General features: G+C 38.8%; 1 protein-coding gene across 10 annotated transcripts in view; it reads right to left on the reverse strand.

Annotated features, from left to right (window-relative positions):
• The window catches only part of ptprma (protein tyrosine phosphatase receptor type Ma), a 194,643-nt gene that overhangs the window by 110,085 nt on the left and 62,992 nt on the right, over positions 1-21,566 (reverse strand). For all 10 annotated transcript variants that reach the window (XM_089125528.1, XM_089125526.1, XM_089125529.1 and 7 more), the window contains exons 4-7: positions 20,168-20,246; positions 19,074-19,195; positions 17,347-17,521; positions 8,971-9,264 (exon numbers count right to left, since the gene is read on the reverse strand). In XM_089125528.1, the coding sequence (XP_088981654.1) occupies positions 8,971-9,264; positions 17,347-17,521; positions 19,074-19,195; positions 20,168-20,246 (670 nt within the window). The remainder of the gene's footprint in view (positions 1-8,970; positions 9,265-17,346; positions 17,522-19,073; positions 19,196-20,167; positions 20,247-21,566) is intronic.

The following is a 21,566-nucleotide window of genomic DNA, read 5'->3' on the forward strand; positions in this document are numbered from 1 at the left end:
TGTCAGGATAAATAATGGCAGAACGCTCAAGTCACAAGTGCAGGAGATGAGTTTGTCAGACTTCATTTGTTCACATTGTGTCTCAGACGCACACACACACACTGGCAGAAGGAACAGGAAATTGCATCGCCTGTTCAATAGGCCAATGAGATTAGACAGAGAGAGAGAGAATTACCATAGAAATGATGTTTCAGGCCTAAAACTGAGGCCTTCTGGGAGAAAAACACAACTGGGAAAGAAATAGAAAAACGCATTTCTACTCTATTAACGAAATGCAGAGCTTCTTTACACACGTCTGCCATCCGCGCTTCTCTTCACGCTCAGCTTTCCCATTCCGGCACAGATTTGACACCTCACACACACGAATTATGGAAAACAAGAAAGCAGCGAGTCTTACGAGACGCGCTCACGTCAGCTTTCCCGACAGAAACCAGCTCCGTCTTCCAGTCGCATTCACATGCGCTTGTATCGCAAAGTTTAACTCATATTTTTTGGGTGATGCATATTTGTCCATCGTTCAGATTTCTGCATCGTATTCATGTTTTTCATATTGAATTTATTCAAATCATCATAAATCTGTCCTGAAAATATATTCAGTACAAAAGTGTGAACTTGTTAATTATCGATTAATTGATTATAAAAATATAATGCTGGTTAAACGCATTAGAGAAATCTGACCCGTTTCGTTTATGATACAGATTAAGTTTGTTAGTTAGTTTGTGTTAAATCTGTGTGATACTAATAAATGGAAAGGTATGGAAGCTTGTGGAAGCCGACCACAGGATAAATCAATTAAAACTCAATTAAAAGACAATTCTGACTTTAACTCGCAATTCTGAATTTATATCTTGTGATTTCTGACTTTATATCTTGCGATTTTTTACTTTATCTTGCAATTCAGACTTTATATCTCGCAATTCTGACTTTATATCTCGCAATTCTGACTTTATATCTCGCAATTCAGACTTTATATCTCGCAATTCAGACTTTATCTCGCAATTCAGACTTTATATCTCGCAATTCTGACTTTATATCTCGCAATTCAGACTTTATCTCGCAATTCAGACTTTATCTTGCAATTCAGACTTTATCTCGCAATTCTGACTTTATATCTCGCAATTCAGACTTTATCTCAATTCAGACTTTATATCTCGCAATTCTGACTTTATATCTCGCAATTCAGACTTTATATCTCGCAATTCTGACTTTATCTCGCAATTCTGACTTTAGATCTCGCAATTCAGACTTTATATCTCGCTATTCAGACTTTATATCTCGCAATTCAGACTTTATATCTCGCAATTCAGACTTTATCTCGCAATTCTGACTTTATATCTCGCAATTCAGACTTTATCTCGCAATTCTGACTTTATATCTCGCAATTCAGACTTTATATCTCACAATTCTGACTTTATATCTCGCAATTCAGACTTTATATCTCGCAATTCAGACTTTATATCTCGCAATTCAGACTTTATCTCGCAATTCTGACTTTATATCTCACAATTCTGACTTTATATCTCGCAATTCTGACTTTATATCTCGCAATTCTGACTTTATATCTCGCAATTCTGACTTTATATCTCGCAATTCTGACTTTATATCTCGCAATTCTGACTTTATATCTCGCAATTCAGACTTTATATCTCACAATTCTGACTTTATATCTCGCAATTCAGACTTTATATCTCGCAATTCAGACTTTATATCTCACAATTCTGACTTTATATCTCACAATTCAGACTTTATATCTCGCAATTCAGACTTTATCTCGCAATTCTGACTTTATATCTCGCAATTCTGACTTTATATCTCGCAATTCTGACTTTATATCTCGCAATTCTGACTTTATATCTCGCAATTCTGACTTTATATCTCGCAATTCTGACTTTATATCTCGCAATTCTGACTTTATATCTCGCAATTCAGACTTTATATCTCACAATTCTGACTTTATATCTCGCAATTCAGACTTTATATCTCGCAATTCAGACTTTATATCTCACAATTCAGACTTTATATCTCACAATTCTGACTTTATATCTCGCAATTCAGACTTTATATCTCGCAATTCAGACTTTATATCTCGCAATTCAGACTTTATCTCGCAATTCTGACTTTATATCTCACAATTCTGACTTTATATCTCGCAATTCTGACTTAATATCTCGCGATTCTGACTTTATATCTCGCAATTCTGACTTTATATCTCGCAATTCTGACTTTATATCTCGCAATTCTGACTTTATATCTCGCAATTCTGACTTTATATCTCGCAATTCTGACTTTATAGCAATTCAGACTTTATATCTCGCAATTCTGACTTTATAGCAATTCAGCTCTGAAAGCTTGAAGTGTCTACACCTGAATGAACAGATTCCAATGGGAAATAAAGATTCTCAGTTTACGTAATCCGTATGAAACGACTCAGCATCGTCGACTTAACCTCTTCAGGCCAAAACCTCACCAAATAAATCATTACGAATATTTTTTTACGACACATTCATTATCATTATGTTTGCCGTCTGCTTACTATAGGCAATTTAAGGCTCATTATTATGATTTAATGTTTATTAATATAAATTAGTCGATTAGTTGACTAATGGCTTAAATTAGCGACTACTAGTCGACTGGAAACAAAGCAGCGCTAGTGAATATCCATATGCAGAACATATGCGATATACCCGACAGAAGCCGTGAGCTAGCGTGAGACTCAGCCGAGGAGAAGCCGGAGTTCCTGAGGAGGACGAGGAACTGTGTGTGACAGACAGAAGAGGAGGAAGAGAGAGAGTGTCAGTCAGATCTTCCGTCATCTCTCTCGCTCTCTCAGGTTTGTGTGTCAGAAACACTTGGCTAGCAGAGCATGCGAACGATTGACAAACTCATGCGATCCCACAGCGCCGGATGCCATCGCCACAGAAGTGACAAGTGTGTGACAGGCCTATAAACTGAAGCAAGCTCTTCCTCGTCTCTAACGCCCTTCGTCATCTCTGAACCCTGAACACACTACTCTCTCTGCACTGCAAGTCACTCACTCTCTCACACACACACTTGCACACTCACTCACCCACTCACCCACTCACACACACACACACACAGTCTACAGACTCTCTGCACTCTAATCTATGGAAGTTTTCTGATAAGTGTTGCTCGTCGTTCCTCCTCCTCCACCGGGATGGGTTTCTTCTGTCGTTCTGAAGGTGACTTTCAAGAGTGTGTGTGTTTCACCTCCGTACAGTCGGACTGGGAGAGATTTAGATTTTCATTTCCAGCGGGATCAGCGCGTTTAACTTTCCTGCAGGGAGAAGCGAAGCTCAGAGGAGGAGAGAACGCTTACGACGCTCGTCCTTCAAACACTCCAACACACACCAGACCAGACGGGGAATTACACTTCTTTATGACTCAAACACACTAAAGACAGAAAACCTCTCACTGTCACACACACACTCTGAAGAAGACATCTTACTAGACTTGAAGAGCCCCTATCAGGGATTTTTGAAAATGTTCATATAGTGTGGAATATGGCCAGTGGTGGAGGAAGTACTGAATCTCAGTACTTAAGTAAAAGTACAAATAACCAGATAAATATTTACTTTAGTAAAAGTAGAAGTAACACAATGACAACCATACTTAAGTAAAAAGTACCTGATTTTAAATGTACTTTAAGTATTAAAAGTAAAAGTAGGCCTACTTGCATAACAATTGATTCTCTTAACGACTATTTTCTAATGATTAATAAAACATTTAATTCTAACTCATTCAACCTACAGTAATACTCCTAAAATGATGTTAAATAATGATGGAAAAAAATTGTTGTCACCATTTCTGAAACAAGCTTGCAATTAGGCAATATAAGCCATATCCTTACTATATGTTAATAACTATGTTCGGCAGTAAACGCGATTAATTTATGGTGTAATTCTGAACCTCTTGGCTTGCCATAATCCTAACCAAACGTATCTGATATTACACACGGTGTGTTTCCTATGCACGTAAAAACTAATTTTCGGGTATAAATTGCACGATAAACACACTGCGTGCGAGACGCGTTTAGTTGATGTATCTATGGCAACCAAACGTCACTGGTGAGACAAACGTGCAACGAACGGACGGTCAGATTACATTTTGTCAGGGGAAAAACTGATCAGAAAATGTAACAGAAGTTGTAGAAATGTAGTGGAGTAGAAAGTATAATAATTGCTGCAAAATGTAGCAAAGTAAAAGTAAAAAGTATGCACTATTTATTCTACTTAAGTAAAGTAAAGATACGTGAAAAATGTACTTCAGTAAAGTAACGAAGTATTTGTACTGAATGAAAAGGGAATGAAAAACATCCTGCAAAGATTTATATCTGAAAGTGGGTCCTTTGACCAATCGCCGCAGATTCGCGTCACTCAAAGGAGCTGTTAAATCGTCGAACGAATCATTTGGGAGTCGTTGAGCAAATCTGGTAAAAATAAATGCATATTATAAGACAAATAAAGTGTTTTTTATCCTTGCATGCACGTTAAACTGTTTTATGGGAACTCCCAAAACAAAAATAGGAACATTTCAAATGCTATGATAGGGACTCATTAACTAAATAGAAATGTAATATACAGAAAATATATATATAAAATGTCTATTTATAATGTATTGAGAATTTATATATAATTTAAACTTGTATATATAAATAAATAATGCATAATTGAAAAGCTGAGAGGCCACTCAGAGGAGAACCGAGCGTGAAAATCAGACGTGAAAAGAGAAGAAAGTGAACAAAGAGGAAGAGATGAAGGAGTTCAGTGAAGAAGAAGAAGAAGCTGTTAGAGAGATCAGATCCCGAGAAACACACAGACGGATGAGTGTGTGAGTGTGTGTGTGGACCAAATGTCCCCACAGGTATAGTAAAACCTGAAATCACCTACATTGTGGGATCCAGCCAGCGGTCCCCATGAGAAAAACAGCATAATATAACCAGAGCCCGTCTAACGGAGAGCCTTGGCACTTCCTATTAACCCCGTTGTGTATCATCTTGGTTGCAGTACCATTAGAATTCCACTGGGGGTGATCATGAGCGAGTGCAGAATGAATGGGAGTCTATGGGGCTAAACGGCTAAATGTGTCTCTTTCACCTGCTTGTCATTAAATTAACATCGATTTTATTGTTGATTCCGCAAGTTCAATATAGATTATAGGCCAAAAGTCGAATGAACGAGTACTTATGTCCTTTTGATTTCTTACAGGTTAGGCCGTTGTTGGCCGGGACACGCTAGCATTCTGCTATTGTGTGACGTCATCACATTTTTAGAACAGATAAGTGAACTTAAAAATGCAATTTTCAGCTGAGTGTATTTTCTTTGCCCTCCCTTTTGAATGCAACTTTCAAATTACTTGACAAAAAATTACATCCTGAGAAAAGTGGATTTCTGGGGGTGAAACCCCATTGACTCCCATTCATTCTGCACTCGACCGCGAGCGCCCCCGCATGGACAGAGACGCGTTACTGCAGCCAGTCCACAACCCGGAAGTAACCAGCCAGTGCCAATTCTCTTCAATTAGACATTCTCTGGTATAAATCACACTAAGTAATGTTTTGAAATGTAAAAATGCAGAATGTTTCCTGTGAGGGGTAGCTTTAGGGGTAAGGGGATGGAATATACAGTTAGTACAGTATAAAACCCATTAGACCTATGGAGAGTCCCCACAAAGATGTGTGAAGGACTAACATGTGTGTGTGTGTGTGTGTGTGTGATCAACAGGTGGCGCTGCTGCAGGAATCACTGTGTGTGTGTGTTACGCTAAGGTCACCAGAGTTTAAGCTGAGACGTATCAACGCTTCTCTTTCAACAGAAGATTTACACTCGCTGACATCTGAAGATTCCTGAAGTTTCTGTTCGCTCACAGTCAAAACACACACACACAAACATACAAGAACACTCCCACAGGGATACTACGGTACACTATAATTTCTTGAGCATCAGATCCTCATATTAAAGTGATTTCTGTCATGCTATTTCACAATATTACTGTCTTTTGTTTGTTTGTAATTTGAATCCAATAAACATACATGTGACCAGAACAAACACACAATCTGGTGTCGAGCACAATATCACTGATCTCCAGTCCTGTTCCGCGCATGCTAATGACCGGACAAGTGATTTAATGAAATGATAATTTATGCAAATGCAATTTTGCAGTTCCACTCTTCATCGCCCCGAGCGTCTCTCAGCTGATTGGCTGATGAATGCTGTGATGCGCTAATGGGCAGTTAGAGTGCAGGCTAATGGAAAAGCGATTAGCTTGGCGTGGGAGCGTCACGCCGCGACCTGCGTGCTTCTACAATCACAACAGCCATTGAAATAAGAGTCATTGCACCTGTTTAATTACTGTGATAATTGCATGTCGTTTGCTCAGGGCCCGGGGGGGGTCCTGCACCGTGTTGCTAATGTGCCCGGCGCTCTGACAAACTCTTAATAACGCTAATGCTAATGCTTCCAGCGCCATTAGAAGAGAAACACGTCTCCCTCCAGGTGCGACACGCGGCCGGGCCTGAATCATGTAAACAACAACAAACAACAGCGCTAATTTAGCTTTAGCCTCCTGGAGAGACCTGCATCGCAACAGAAGACGACCCCTGATGTCAACGGTTTGAGCTTTTACTGTCAATATGTGACCTTAAGGTTATGAATAAGCTGGTGTGGTCCAAAAACAATGACAAAATTTACTCAAAACTTACACTGAAAAAAATAATATGCTTTATCTAATCAATAAAATTGTGGCAACATATTACAAGAAATATTATTCATTAAATTGTACAAATTAGAATTAATTAGAATATTAATTTGATTAACTATTACTCAATTGCAATTTGTTCAATTTAATAAATAATATTGCTTGTAATCTGTTGCCACAATTTTATTGATTAGATAAAGCATATTCATTTTTATAGATCTTTGTGACTTCTCGTCACATCTTGTCCAATCAAATGCTCTCTAGCATCTAAAGCTCCGCCCCCTCTGCTATAAACACCACCTGGCCGAAGCGACTGTTGACACGTCATGAGCAACATGTGTGTGTGTGTGTTCGGTTTACCCATCGCTAAACTAGCAAAAGTGTATTCGGACTCGCCATAAGTGTGCCCGCCCCCTGGTCACATGACTCACGTGAAAGAATCTCAACGCACTGAAAAATAAGGCTGTAGTCAACCAAAGAAATCCTTAGTCGACCAAGGTCTTGTCCTGCGCAACGATTAGTCGACTAAAAAAAAACAAAAAACGGATGTTTTGATTGAACATTTTTTAGACAATTGTCATTGAGCATTTATAAAACAACAACGAAAAAACATCAAAAATAAATAAAACTATAATAATAATGAAATTCTTAAATTCTTAAAAATTAAGTGATTTTTTTACTGCAAAAAGTGAGGAGCTCTGTCCTAGGTCACAATCGCGCACCTGACGCTGCAAAAAATATAACTGCTATCTGTCACATAATGAAAAATCTTAACAAAAGCTCTCGTTTATACAGGCTGTATTCTTCTTTACTTACAAAGTTATGGGTTAACTTTTGTCCGGCCGATCTAGGCGTTTTAAAACAAACACAAAAAAAAACAAAATAGCCTTAAAATCAATCTGAAATAGGCTGTGTTGTAAGAAGGCATATAGGTTTATTTTCGTTTTGTTACATTAGGCTATTTTCAAATGCGTCAAGTGTAAATAAAAACGAAAACATATTTAGAAAACACAATCTGAGTCAGCATGATAAAGCCCCCAGATAGCAAACTGACATTGAATCAACGTGGAAACATGACATCGAAACAACGTTGATCTGACATTGTTTTGCTCATCGAATTAACGTTGAACCAACGTCAGACGCGTCATTCTTTCAAAACTAACGGAAAATCAACTTGAAATCAACGCGTTGTTTCAACGTTATGAAAGCAAACCAATTTTCGATTTTCATTTAGCTTTGAAGAATGCCGCGTCTGACGTTGGTTCAACGTTAATTCGATGAGCAAAATCAACGTTGTTTCAATGTCATGAGAGACGTCGTTTCCACGTTGATTCAATGTCAGTTTGCTGTCTGGGCCGTTAAAAGGGCTGCTCACGTCTTTTGCGCGCTCAAGTTCGATTTCAAATGTAGGCGCGCGACGTGCGCGCTCATAATGGAGCAACGCGATCGCGGTCGCCTACCTCCACAAAAATGTAGCCAGACAAAAGATTTGGATTTCTTGGACATTTTGTCGACTAAACAAGTAGCGTGAACTGAATGAACACAGCATCCCTTACCGAGCGCGAGCAGCGGCGTAGCCAGACACAGGTGCGGTTCCCGAGTGTATTATGTGTGTGCGCTAAACTCCCAGATAGCAAACTGACATTGAATCAACGTGGAAATATGACATCGAAACAACGTTGATCTGACATTGTTTTGCTCATCGAATTAACGTTGAACCAACGTCAGACGCGTCATTCTTTCAAAACTAACGGAAAATCAATTTGAAATCAACGCGCGTTTTCAACGTTATGAAAGCAAACCAATTTTCGATTTCATTTAGCTTTGAAGAATGCCGCGTCTGACGTTGGTTCAACGTTAATTCGATGAGCAAAATCAACGTCGTTTCAATGTCATGAGAGACGTCGTTTCCACGTTGATTCAATGTCAGTTTGCTGTCTGGGCTGTGGCGCAGTTACAAAAATAGCCTAAATTAAAGCATTTAAAGTTGGGGATAAAACATAGGCTAATTATATTTAGAATACAGTAATAAATAACTGCTTTATAATGGAATAAATATGAAGGAGTAAATCAGTGAAAATGTATTTCTATTGGCTAAAAAAAAAAAAAAAAAAAAAATGCGACTGGTCAACCAATAAGAATGTCAGTCGACCAAGACGGCATCGACTGATTAGTCGACTAAACGACTAAAGTTGACAGCCCTACCGAAAAACTCAATGGTTGTAGACAGATATCTGAGATGTGGCATGCGCTGACCTGCACACTTGGTTCTGGCCCTGAGCGGGGGTCCTGGCGCGCCGGTGCCGCCCTCGTTCGGTCTGGTGAGCAGGACGCTGATCTCGTACTCGGTGTCGGGGTCCAGGTGGCCGATCTTGTGGTTGGGTTTGTCCACGGGCTGGTTGTCGATCAGGCTCCCGGAGAGAGTGCGGTACTCCACCTCTTTCTCCACGATGGGCCCGTCTCCGTTGATGGAGTTGGCGTTGAGCTGGATCCACAGGTAGGTGGCGCCGACGGCCGTCAGCTGAGGAGGAGCGATGGGGATCGGAGGCTCTGGACACACGGATCAGAACTGTGTTAATCAGTCGATTATGCTGTGGTGGAAAACTTTAGTAAAGTCAGTACGTTTCAACATTTTCGTGCTGATAAAAGACGTAAAATTATATATAATTTTCAAATTTTACATTTCAAGTCAGCTTTATTTATATAGCGCTTTTCACAACACGTCAGTTCAGTGATGCTTCATTAGTTGTAAAAATTTGGTCCAATTATATATATATATAGCCGCTCTGGTGTAAACCGTGACGTCATCGTCCAGCTCAGTTCAGTTCTCATATAATCCAGGAGATCAATAATACAGCTGAATATTTAATCAAATGATTTAAAGGGATAGTTGACTTTGAAATTAATTTTTGATATGTTTTATCTTCCCTCAAGGGCATCCAAGATGTAGGTGTGTTTGCTTCCACTGTATTTTCAATTTTGTCATTTTTCAGTCAAACCGTTGTTGTCTATCAGTCATACACTGGAGGCTAAGGGGGTCCACCAAAGAGCAGCACAGAGAAGTCCAAATTAAACATGATTTAATCACTCGTAAATGTAAGTACACACTGATGGCCTAAGACACGAAACGAGCGGTTTGTGTGAGAAAACCAACAGTGTTTATATCGTTTTTACCTCTTGTAATCACAGCCACGACAAAATGATCTGACGGCACGGGCGCTTCGGTCTGGAAGTGATCGACGTCACTCTTTGTTTATACAGAGATTTGGGAAGTTTTACCTTTCACTAAACATATTTAGATATACGGGAAACCGCAATGGAAGACGATTTCGGTATATCTAAATATGTTTAGTAAAAGGTAAAACCGAAATCTCCGTGTAAATATTGAGTGACGTCACACGCAAGCGATCACTTCCGGCGTAACATTGAACTGATTCAGTTCGGTTCAGTTCAACTGATTCAGATCACTATGATTACACGAGGTAAAACGATATAAATACTGTTGGTTTTCTCACACAAACCGCTCGTTTCGTGTCTTAGGCCATCAGTGTGTACTTACATGTACGAGTCATTAAATCATGTTTAATTTGGACTTCTCTTTGGTGGACCCCCTTAGCCTCCAGTGTATGACTGATAGACAACAACGGTTTGACTGAAAAATGTCAAAATTGAAAATACTGTGGAAACAAAGACACCTACATCTCGGATGCCCTTGAGGGAAGATAAAACATATCAAAAATTAATTTCAAAGTGAATCCTTCTAACTCAGGAAGGGAATAAGACCCAATGAAGTTCCCCGACATGCGATCTGCATCTGGATCAAATGTTGTGCTAATAGCCAAAAGAAATCAAAACAGCATTTGGAACCAATGTAGCTTTTTTGTTTAGCCCTTGACGCCCCCTATTGGGCATTTTTAAAATCTTGTCATTATATATATATAGTATTTTGGACTAATTTCAATCGAGAGCATCCACTGTGACTAAGATCTGTGCATGTTTAATGAAGTTACGAGCGAAAACGCCACGTCAACACTACATCAGTCTTCAGTTAGCGTCTGTGGAGTTGTGTGTGTCGTACCTCCGTGAGGAATATTCTCGTGAATGGATCAACTCATTTTAATAGTGAATCTGCTGTAAATAATTATGTTTTCAATAACATGAATTCATGTTTCATGAAGTTACGAACGAAAGCGAGAGCGGAAAAAAGTTTGACAGCAAAGCGACTGTGTAGTTGTACAAGTGTGTTTCAACTTAGTGACGTCACATCCAGGTCACGGCCATGGAAGCCCCATTGGCCCAAAAGTCAGTGCTTCGCAACACAGACGGGTGAATATACTAATGAAAATGTGAAAGTTGTGTCACAAAACCATGTTGTTCCATATCCTCGCACTTGTTTAAGTGTGTACACCTGCGTAACACGACTGCACCACTGGTTTAATTAGTGAGAGTGAGAGCGCTGATGTCGGATTGCTCTGATCTTCATGCTCTAAACTGAAGCACGTCCTCATGGCACTCCAAGGCCTAGTAATTCTGTTAATGAAATGGTAAGATCAGCGAGAGCTGTTTAATTCCGCCCCGCGTCTCTGGCTTTAATCTTAAGTGGGCACAATTAAGCGACCGTGCAGAAAAGCCACGACTCCCAATCTGGAGTGTAATCTTGTGACGGGGCGGAGTGATTCCTCTGAGGTAATGACTTAAACCAATTAATTTCCTGACCTTCATTGTTTTAGATGAGCCCAATTTCATTAGTCACCACCCCTACGGTCCTGCTCCAATTCACCCGTGATCCCGTTCCAGAAATGCCCCAAACGCCACACGCTTACACACACACACTAACACTAAAATACACACACATAGGCTCATATATACAAACACACACACTCACAAACACAAATGCACACGCACACGATCAACTCACAAACACAAAATTCCTCAAAGTTTCACGTGTCTACGACTTACGGTTTGATCCGTCTGATCACTTTGAAAATCCTAATAATAATACAATAGTGTTTCAGCAGCACACGATACAACCCCTAAATATATGGAGAACAGGCCAACTCTTTATTGTGATGGTCCCCCAACACACATCCAACTGACTATAAGTAACTTTACAACTACATGTCAACTTACTCTAACCCTAACACTCTACTAACACTCTACTTATACTCTACTAATAACTAATACTCTACTAACTCTCTACTAATAACTAATATTATACTAATACTCTACTAACACTATACTAATACTGTACAAATAACTAATACTCTACTAATAACTTATACTCTACTAATACTCTACTACCACTCTATTAATACTCTACTAATACTCTACTAACACTCTACTAATACTCTACTAATAACTAACACTCTACTAATACACTACCAACACTCTACTAATACTCTAATAACACTCTACTAATACTCTACTAATAACTATACTCTACTAACATTCTACTAATACTCTACTAATAACTAATACTCTACTAATACTCTACTAATAACACTCTACTAATACAATACCAACACTCTACTAATACTCTACTAACACTCTACTAATACTCTACTAATAACTAATACTCTACTAATACACTACTAACACTCTACTAATAACTAATATTCTACTAATACACTACCAACACTCTACTAATACTCTAACACTCTACTAATACTCTACTAATAACTACTACTCAGCTAATACTCTACTAATAACTACTACTCTGGTAATACTCTAATAACATTCTACTAATACTGTACTAATAACTAATACTCTACTAACACTCTACTAATACTCTACTAATAACTAACACTCAGCTAATACTCTACTAATAACTACTACTCGACTAATACTCTACTAATAACACTACTAATACACTACCAATACTCTACTAATACTCTACTAACACTCTACTAATAACTAATACTCTACTAATACTCTACTAACACTCTACTAATAACTAATACTCTACTAACATTCTACTAATACTCTACTAATAACTACTACTCTGCTAATACTCTAATAACACTCTACTAATACTGTACTAATAACTAATACTCTACTAATACTTTACTAACACTCTACTAATAACTAACACTCAGCTAATACTCTACTAATAACTACTACTCTACTAATACACTACCAACACTCTACTAATACTCTACTAATAACTAACACTCTACTAATACACTACCAACACTCTACTAATACTCTTCTAACATTCTACTAATACTCTACTACTCTGCTAATACTCTAATAACACTCTACTAATACTCTACTAACACTCTACAAATAACTAATACTCTACTAATACTCTACTAACACTCTACTAATAACTAATACACTACCAACACTCTACTAATACTCTACTAATAACTAACACTCTACTAATACACTACCAACACTCTACTAATACTCTTCTAACATTCTACTAATACTCTACTACTCTGCTAATACTCTAATAACACTCTACTAATATTCTACTAACACTCTACAAATAACTAATACTCTACTAATACTCTACTAACACTCTACTAATAACTAACACTCTACTAACATTCTACTAATACTCTACTAATAACTAATACTCTGCTAATACTCTAATAACACTCTACTAATACTGTACTAATAACTAATACTCTACTAACACTCTACTAGCTCTCTACTAATAACTAATACTCTTCAAACACTCTACGAATACTCTACTAATACTCTACTAACACTCTACTAATAACTAATACTCTACTAATACTGTAATGAGAGTTAATAGACGTGAAGGTGCTACACTACTTATTATCAACAGAATGTGTAAAAGAGACCATCAAAATAAAGTGAAACTGAGAAAATTAAGATGGAAAACTTACACCTGACATGAACAACATCACACACACACACACACACACAGACCTCAGATTGAGAGCTCAGGTCTGTGTACAGGAACCGCACAACAGCGTATCGATCTGAAGCGTGGAGAACGCCAATTACAACTGTGGTAATGGAGCATCCATCATCCTGGCAGATGTGTGTGTGTGTTTGTGTATGTGTGTGTGTGTGTGTGACCAGAGACACACTCCACTACACCAACATCTCTCCATCCGTCTGCTGCTCACATACACACACACACACACTCCATCCATCCGTCTCCTGCTCACACACACACACACACACACACACACACTCCATCCATCCGTCTGCTGCTCACATACACACACACACACACACTCCATCCATCCGTCTGCTGCTCACACTCACTCGGGACACGAGTCCTGTACCGGGATTATAATAGAGTCAATCATCACTAGTGCTAGTGCTCAGAGCGAAGAGATGAAGCATCACCGTTCCCCTGCCGACACGAGCAGATGTTGAGCTGATGTTCACACTGCGTTTACATGCAACCAATTAATCCGCTAGTAATGGGACTGACGGCTCAATCGCACTACACCTTAAACACATGTAAAACACCTTAATCGATCCGACTGAGCTCGCCCCCACTGAGACTTCGATTCGATTGAAAGGAGTGCTTATACCCTTTTATAATCCGATCGAGAGAAAATTAAAGGCTGTGCATGTGCAATGACGAGGAAATAGCGTAATGATGTAGAATTAGCGTAATGTAGAAATAGCGTAATGATGTAGAAATAGCGTAATGTAGAGATAGTGTAATGTAGAAATAGCGTAACGATGTAGAAATAGCGTAATGTAGAAATAGCGTAACGATGTAGAAATAGCGTAATGTAGAAATAGCGTAATGATGTAGAAATAGCGTAATGATGTAGAAATAGCGTAATGAGGTAGAAATAGCGTAATGTAGAAATAGCATAATGTAGAAATAGCGTAACGATGTAGAAATAGCGTAATGATGTAGAAATAGCGTAATGAGGTAGAAATAGCGTAATGATGTAGAAATAGCGTAATGATGTAGAAATAGCGTAATGTAGAAATAGCGTAATGAGGTAGAAATAGCGTAATGTAGAAATAGCATAATGTAGAAATAGCGTAATGATGTAGAAATAGCGTAATGATGTAGAAATAGCGTAATGATGTAGAAATAGCGTAATGTAGAAATAGCTTAATGAGGTAGAAATAGCGTAATGTAGAAATAGCATAATGTAGAAATAGCGTAATGATGTAGAAATAGCGTAATGTAGAAATAGCGTAATGATGTAGAAATAGCGTAATGTAGAAATAGCATAATGTAGAAATAGCGTAATGATGTAGAAATAGCGTAACGATGTAGAAATAGCGTAATGATGTAGAAATAGCTTAATGATGTAGAGATAGCGTAATGTAGAAATAGCGTAATGATGTAGAAATAGCGTAATGTAGAAATAGCATAATGTAGAAATAGCGTAATGATGTAGAAATAGCGTAACGATGTAGAAATAGCGTAATGATGTAGAAATAGCATAATGATGTAGAAATAGCGTAATGTAGAAATAGCATAATGTAGAAATAGCGTAATGATGTAGAAATAGCGTAACGATGTAGAAATAGCGTAATGATGTAGAAATAGCGTAATGAGGTAGAAATAGCGTAATGTAGAAATAGCGCAATGATGTAGAAATAGCGTAATGTAGAAATAGCATAATGTAGAAATAGCGTAATGATGTAGAAATAGCGTAACGATGTAGAAATAGCGTAACGATGTAGAAATAGCGTAATGATGTAGAAATAGCTTAATGATGTAGAAATAGCGTAATGAGGTAGAAATAGCGTAATGTAGAAATAGGGCAATGATGTAGAAATTCAGTTTGAGATTCGGTTTTACAGGCTCATGTCAGGACTTTTGTTCCATCAACACCAACGAATCCAACTTTCTTTAATCATGTCATTTTGCTCTTCTCAAAACCAATGTAACAATTACAGGAAACATCGTCCATCTTTCTGATGAGAGTCTCCATCATGTGTGCACTAACATGAACTGGTGTGTGTGTGTGTGTGTGTGTGACGCTTCAACGCCTGTTGCTCAGAGGAACTCAGAACGTCTCAGTCATTAACTCTCCGGCAGCTGAAGGGATTAAAGGTCATGTGACATCAGTGTCAGTACAAAGACCCTTCGGTCGCCAGAGGTCAGAGGTCACAGAGTGTCAGCATTCAGCTGTGTGTCACCTGTGAGAGTGTGTGTGTGTGTGTGTGTGTGTGCGCTACTGTAATGTGAGCGGAACATCACAGCTATGTGTGTGTGTGTGTGTGTGTGAGAGAGACAGAAAGTGTGTGTGTGTGAGTGTGTGTGCTACTATAATGTGAGCGGAACATCACAGCTGTGTGTGTGTGTGTGTGTGTGTGTGTGTGTGTGTGTGTGTGTGAGTGCGCTACTGTAATGTGAGCGGAACATCACAGCTGTGTGTGTGTGTGTGTGTGTGTGTGTGTGTGTGTGTGTGTGAGAGAGAGACAGAAAGTGTGTGTGTGTGTGTGTGTGTGTGTGTGAGTGTGTGTGCTACTGTAATGCGAGCGGAACATCACAGCTGTGTGTGTGTGTGTGTGTGTGTGTGTGTGTGTGTGTGTGTGTGTGTGTGTGTGTGTGTGTGTGTGAGAGTGTGTGTGAGTTACTGTAATGCGAGCGGAACATCACAGCTGTGTGTGTGTGTGTGTGTGTGTGTGTGTGTGATATATCAGTCTTGTCATTCTAAAGTGTGTTCATGTGTAAATGATGTTCATGAGCAGCGGAGGTCTGATCCTCTCGTTCGTCCCTCGTCGTTTATTAGCCCAAAGTGGCTCAGGAATCGTATTACTTTACATTTTGCCCCTTTAGATTAAATACCACCCTGTTCTGTTGTAGAGACGCGTTGTAAAGGGTGTGTGTGTGTGTGTGTGTGTGTGTGAAGGGCAGCGACGGGCGTCACAACGCTCTGGTTCCTCCAGGAGAGAGAGACGCCGCGGGTTAACAAGACTGACCCGCTCCCCTGACAACACAATGAGAGTCATAAATCATTTACAGCACGCTTGCTTTCTGTTTTCACACACACACACACACACACACACACACACACACACACACACACACGAGATGCCAGTCTGCTGCAGGTGCCCAAAAGGAGGTCCAGAATGAACTTCTGCCAAACCTAACAATTAATTTACCCCCTAAAAATATTTAGAAATATTTGTTTATACGTAAATTAATTTTTTTAAAAGAATTTCAATTTAAAAATGTACGAATATGATCTCTTGTTTTCTTGTGTATGATTTCTTCAAACTTCCTGTGCACGTCGCGTCTGATAAGTGTTCACTTCTGGATGTGTGAGTGTGTGAGTGTGTGAGATACTGTGTGACGAACGAACAGTGAAAGAGAACGAGAAGGAAAAACAGATCCGAGGGGAAGTTGTGTCACTCGACCTTCAGCGGAGGAAGTGTGCCTGTAGAGAGAGAGTCAGAGACGACGAGGAGTTCCTGTCGCGTCACATCAGCTCGCGTCCTGTGTGTGTGTGTGTGTGTGTGTTGCTGCAGGAATCAGTGCGGCTCCACACACACTTCTAATAATACCAGACCACGGACAGGTGCACACACACACACACACCCTGCGCTGATCCACACACTCTTACTGTGATCATGTTGTCTCTTCTTCTATCCTCTGGTCAGTGGGAATCAACAGAGACTTAAAGACTTTGACCACCAGCGCCCCACACACACACACACACTCACGTTTGACCACCAGCACCCCGTAACTGGACACTCCCACACCCCTCTCTGAGTGGACGATGCACCGGTATTGGCCCGAGTCGCTCTTCGTGGTGTTGAGGATGTCGAAGGTGCCGGTGTAGCGTCTGGAGTTCACGGGTTTCGTGTCCTTCATAGGAGCCTCGCGACCTCCGATGCCCTGAGGAACAACAACACACATCAACACACATACACACACATACACACTCCTTCATAGGAGCCTCGCGGACCCCGATACCGTGAGGAGCAACATCAACACGCAGATTTGTGTGGAACAAATCTTTTTCCGAGTCGTTTGGTTCATTTAACGAACGAAATGACTCGGAAAAAGATTTGTTCATTTTGATGTAGCGAACGCGCGTCACAGAACAGAGCAAGGCGAGCATTTGAGCTTATAAAAATTAAACTTTGATATTTATTTATTAAATGAGCGATCGTTTCGCTTGATAAGACCCTTATTCATCGTCCGGGAATCGTTTAAAGCCCTTTGAACAGTTTGTAGTTTGCACTGAAACTGTCTTTTGGACCCCATTGAAGTCCATTATATGGAGAAAATGCTGGAAAAACCTTCATTTCTTTTCGACTGAAGAAAGAAAGACATGGACATCTTGGATGACACTGGGGTTAGTAAATTATCAGCAAAAGTTTTTTTTTTAAAAGTCAACTACTCCTTTAATAAATGGATTATATATACAGTGGTGTGAATAAGTGTTGGCACCCATGCTAAAGTTGCCTAAAAAGAGGAATAAAAAATCATCTTTTGGATATTGATCTTAATGCCTTAATTAGAAAAATGAGGAAAACTCCAACCTTTAAGGACACCAATTTGCTTTGTGAATGAATAATGTATCATAAATAAATAAATGTTTTTCCTTAAAATACAGGGTGCATAAGTCAGGGCACCCCTATGTTAAATTCCCATAGAGTCAGGCAGATTTTTATTTTTAAAAGCCAGTTATTTCATGGATCCAGGATAATATGCATCCTGATAAAGTTCCCTTGGCCTTTGGGATTAAAATATCCCCACATCATCACACACCTTCACCACACCTAGAGATTGGCATGGTTTTACTTCAGTTAGCCTAATAGCTGGTTTGATTTGCATTGAAAGATGATCTTATGGAAAGTACCCCATGCCAATCTCAAGGCATGGTGAATGGTGTGTGATGATGTGGGGATATTTTATCCCAAAGGCCAAGGGAACTTCATCAGGATGCATATTATCCTGGATCCATGAAATAACTGGCTTTTAAAAATAAAAATCTGCCTGACTCTATGGGAATTTAACATAGGGGTGCCCTGACTTATGCACCCTGTATTTTAAGGAAAAACATTTATTTATTTATAATACATTATTCATTCACAAAGAAAATTGGTGTCCTTAAAGGTTGGAGTTTTCCTCATTTTTCTAATTAAGGCATTAAGATCAATATCCAAAAGATGATTTTTTATTCCTCTTTTTAGGCAACTTTAGCATGGGGGCCAAAACTTATTCACACCACTGTATATCATAAATATAATTTAGTACCATAAAATCTCCTAAAAACACAAAATATTGAATAAAAAACATTATCAAACTAAAATATAGAACATTAATTTCACTGAAATAAAAGTTTCAGTCATTTTTTGGACGAATCTGTCAACAAAACTTCATTATCATCAACTAAGATGTGGAGTTGTGTCATAAATGAGTGAGTGATGAGTGTCGTCACCTGTAACCAGAGCTTGTAGTGGACGTGATCTTTGGGCTGTCCGTTAATCGTGCAGTGGAACGTGGCCGTCTGTCTGGCGTTGACCTCCACACCTTTAATGTGCAGGAAATGAGGCGTGTTCACTGACACACACAGAGAGAGAGAGAGAGACATTAGTGAGTGTTCATCAACTCAAATGACTCAATGAATCATGTTTGGATGCCTTTCGCCCGGCTGCCTGTCAATCAATCATCAAATGCATCCCCACACACTCCCATCAGGATATAACAGGATCACAGTCTCCGGCTCAAGGGCAGCAAGACGGAGAGGTTACGGAAATACATCAGAATGAGCTTCAGGACGCAGAAACACAGCGCAAGAAACCAAGGTGAGCCGATACTAGAAGATTCACGATCTCTGATTCACGAGCTTGTGATGCTTTCAACCAGAAAGACTGTGATTCATGTGTGAGGAAGAACGAGGGATGAGAAATGGAGGGAAAGAGTGAAGGTCAAACATCATTCAAAACCATTTATCAGCAGATGAATCACATTATATGAGGCATTCACAGACGATTATTAAACGTGATGCTGTGCGACTTTACATCCGCCATAATCGGCTCCTGTTCATCAAAACTGACACTTACAGCAGTGCCAAAAGCCATTCAATCAAAATAGATTAAATCGCCTTTTGAAAGTAACTTGGCGCTTCAAACAACGATTATGATGATTGCATCGTTACGCCAGTAGGTGGCGACAAGTGACCGTTAAAAAATGTATTAATCTGTGAATCAGTTATTAAAGAGATATCAAAGTGAGTCATTGAATCATTCACACTTACTAATTCAAATCTGCAACTAATAAAGTGAAAAAAGCAACTCGTTCAATATGGGTTTATTTCAATGATGCTCACTAAAAAATCGTTTTTTGTCAATTGAAATAAAGCTGAAATGAAATTTGGGAGAGCTGACCCGTGGAAGAGGGAAGAAGCGAACTCAACATGAGCGTCCGACCTGTTCTCTGAGCTGTGTGTGATCGGCTGTAACGTGTGTCGGTGAACGATGAGCTAAAGAGCAGAGGATTGTGGGTATCTGAGTGTCGATCACACACACTTACTGCACTGATGACCCTGACGGGAGATTCCTCTGACGGCCAGCAGACCTCGTTCCCCAGACGCCACCATCTCGAACACCAGCTGCAACACACACACAGTCCCAAACATACACTTCAGTATCATTACACACACAAATGTTTTTATTTCACCCCTAAAAACATGGTGGAAATGTAATCAAATTCTGTCCGTTGACTGTATTTTCTGTCCAAAACTCTAAAAACCTTTCAATCAAACAAGAGTTTCCAAGAGAATCCAGCGTTTAATGTTGTTTAAGTGTGTATGTGGTGTGTTTAATCCGCTTTAACACACACACACCATGTGTGCGTTGATAAGTGGACAGCATTGCTGAGTATTTCCTCCTTAAAACTGCAGTGTCAATCAGATCAACGTGTGATCGCCACTCTGAGTGAGGGAGCCAGTGGAGGCGGGGCTCATTTGCATATTCATAGAACCACGCATACTCAATAAGGCAATGGTGTCGAGTTACATTCAAGATATTTTAAGACATGGAAAACATTTAATATATCGTTTTGGTGATCTACTTTACTGGTACTGCTACCATGATATTTCCAAAAGTAAAACCATGTTAGATCTTATACAATATTGCATGGCAATACAATGTTACCATGTGAAAATCGCAGCAGGTTCTGTCATGTAGACCATTTTGCAAGATGTAAACACTGGTCCAGAAGCACTTCCTGTTTCAGTTTTTTAACACTACATAAAAGCTGGGATAAAATACAACCAACAGAACATTTAAAACTGAATCAAAAAAGTTAAACAAACATCTTTAAGATTTTTTTCTTTACATGTAAAATAAAGAAAACAGTTACAAACTGAAACAGGAAGTGCTTCTGGACCAGTATTGTTTACATTTTGCAAAATGGTCTATATATATATATATATATATATATATTAGGGCTGTGCAAAAATTAATTGCGATTAATCGCATCCAAAATAAAAGTCTGTGTTTACATAATATATTTGTGTGTGCTGTATATAATTATTTTGTATATTTAAATACACACACTAAATGTATACATTTAAGAAAATGTGTTATTCATATATAAAATATTTATATTTATATAATATAGATTATGTATTTATAAATATATACAAAATTTAAGCGCAAATAATTCTTAAATATATACATGCATGCATAGGTATTTATATATACAAAATAATTATATACAGCACACACAAATATATTATGTAAACACAGACTTTTATTTTGGATGCGATTAATCGCAATTAACTTTTGCACAGCCCTAATATATATATATATATATATATGAAGAGTTCAGATGCAAAAGCCTCTAAATGCCATTTGAAATTTTCTTCTTTAATGATGATTTTTATCAAGCTTGTATATTTAAGTTCAGTAATTTCACTTAAATAACA

The sequence above is a fragment of the Pimephales promelas genome, chromosome 22, assembly GCF_988280905.1.
Source record: "Pimephales promelas chromosome 22, fPimPro1.hap1.1, whole genome shotgun sequence".
Classification (NCBI taxonomy): domain Eukaryota; kingdom Metazoa; phylum Chordata; class Actinopteri; order Cypriniformes; family Leuciscidae; genus Pimephales; species Pimephales promelas.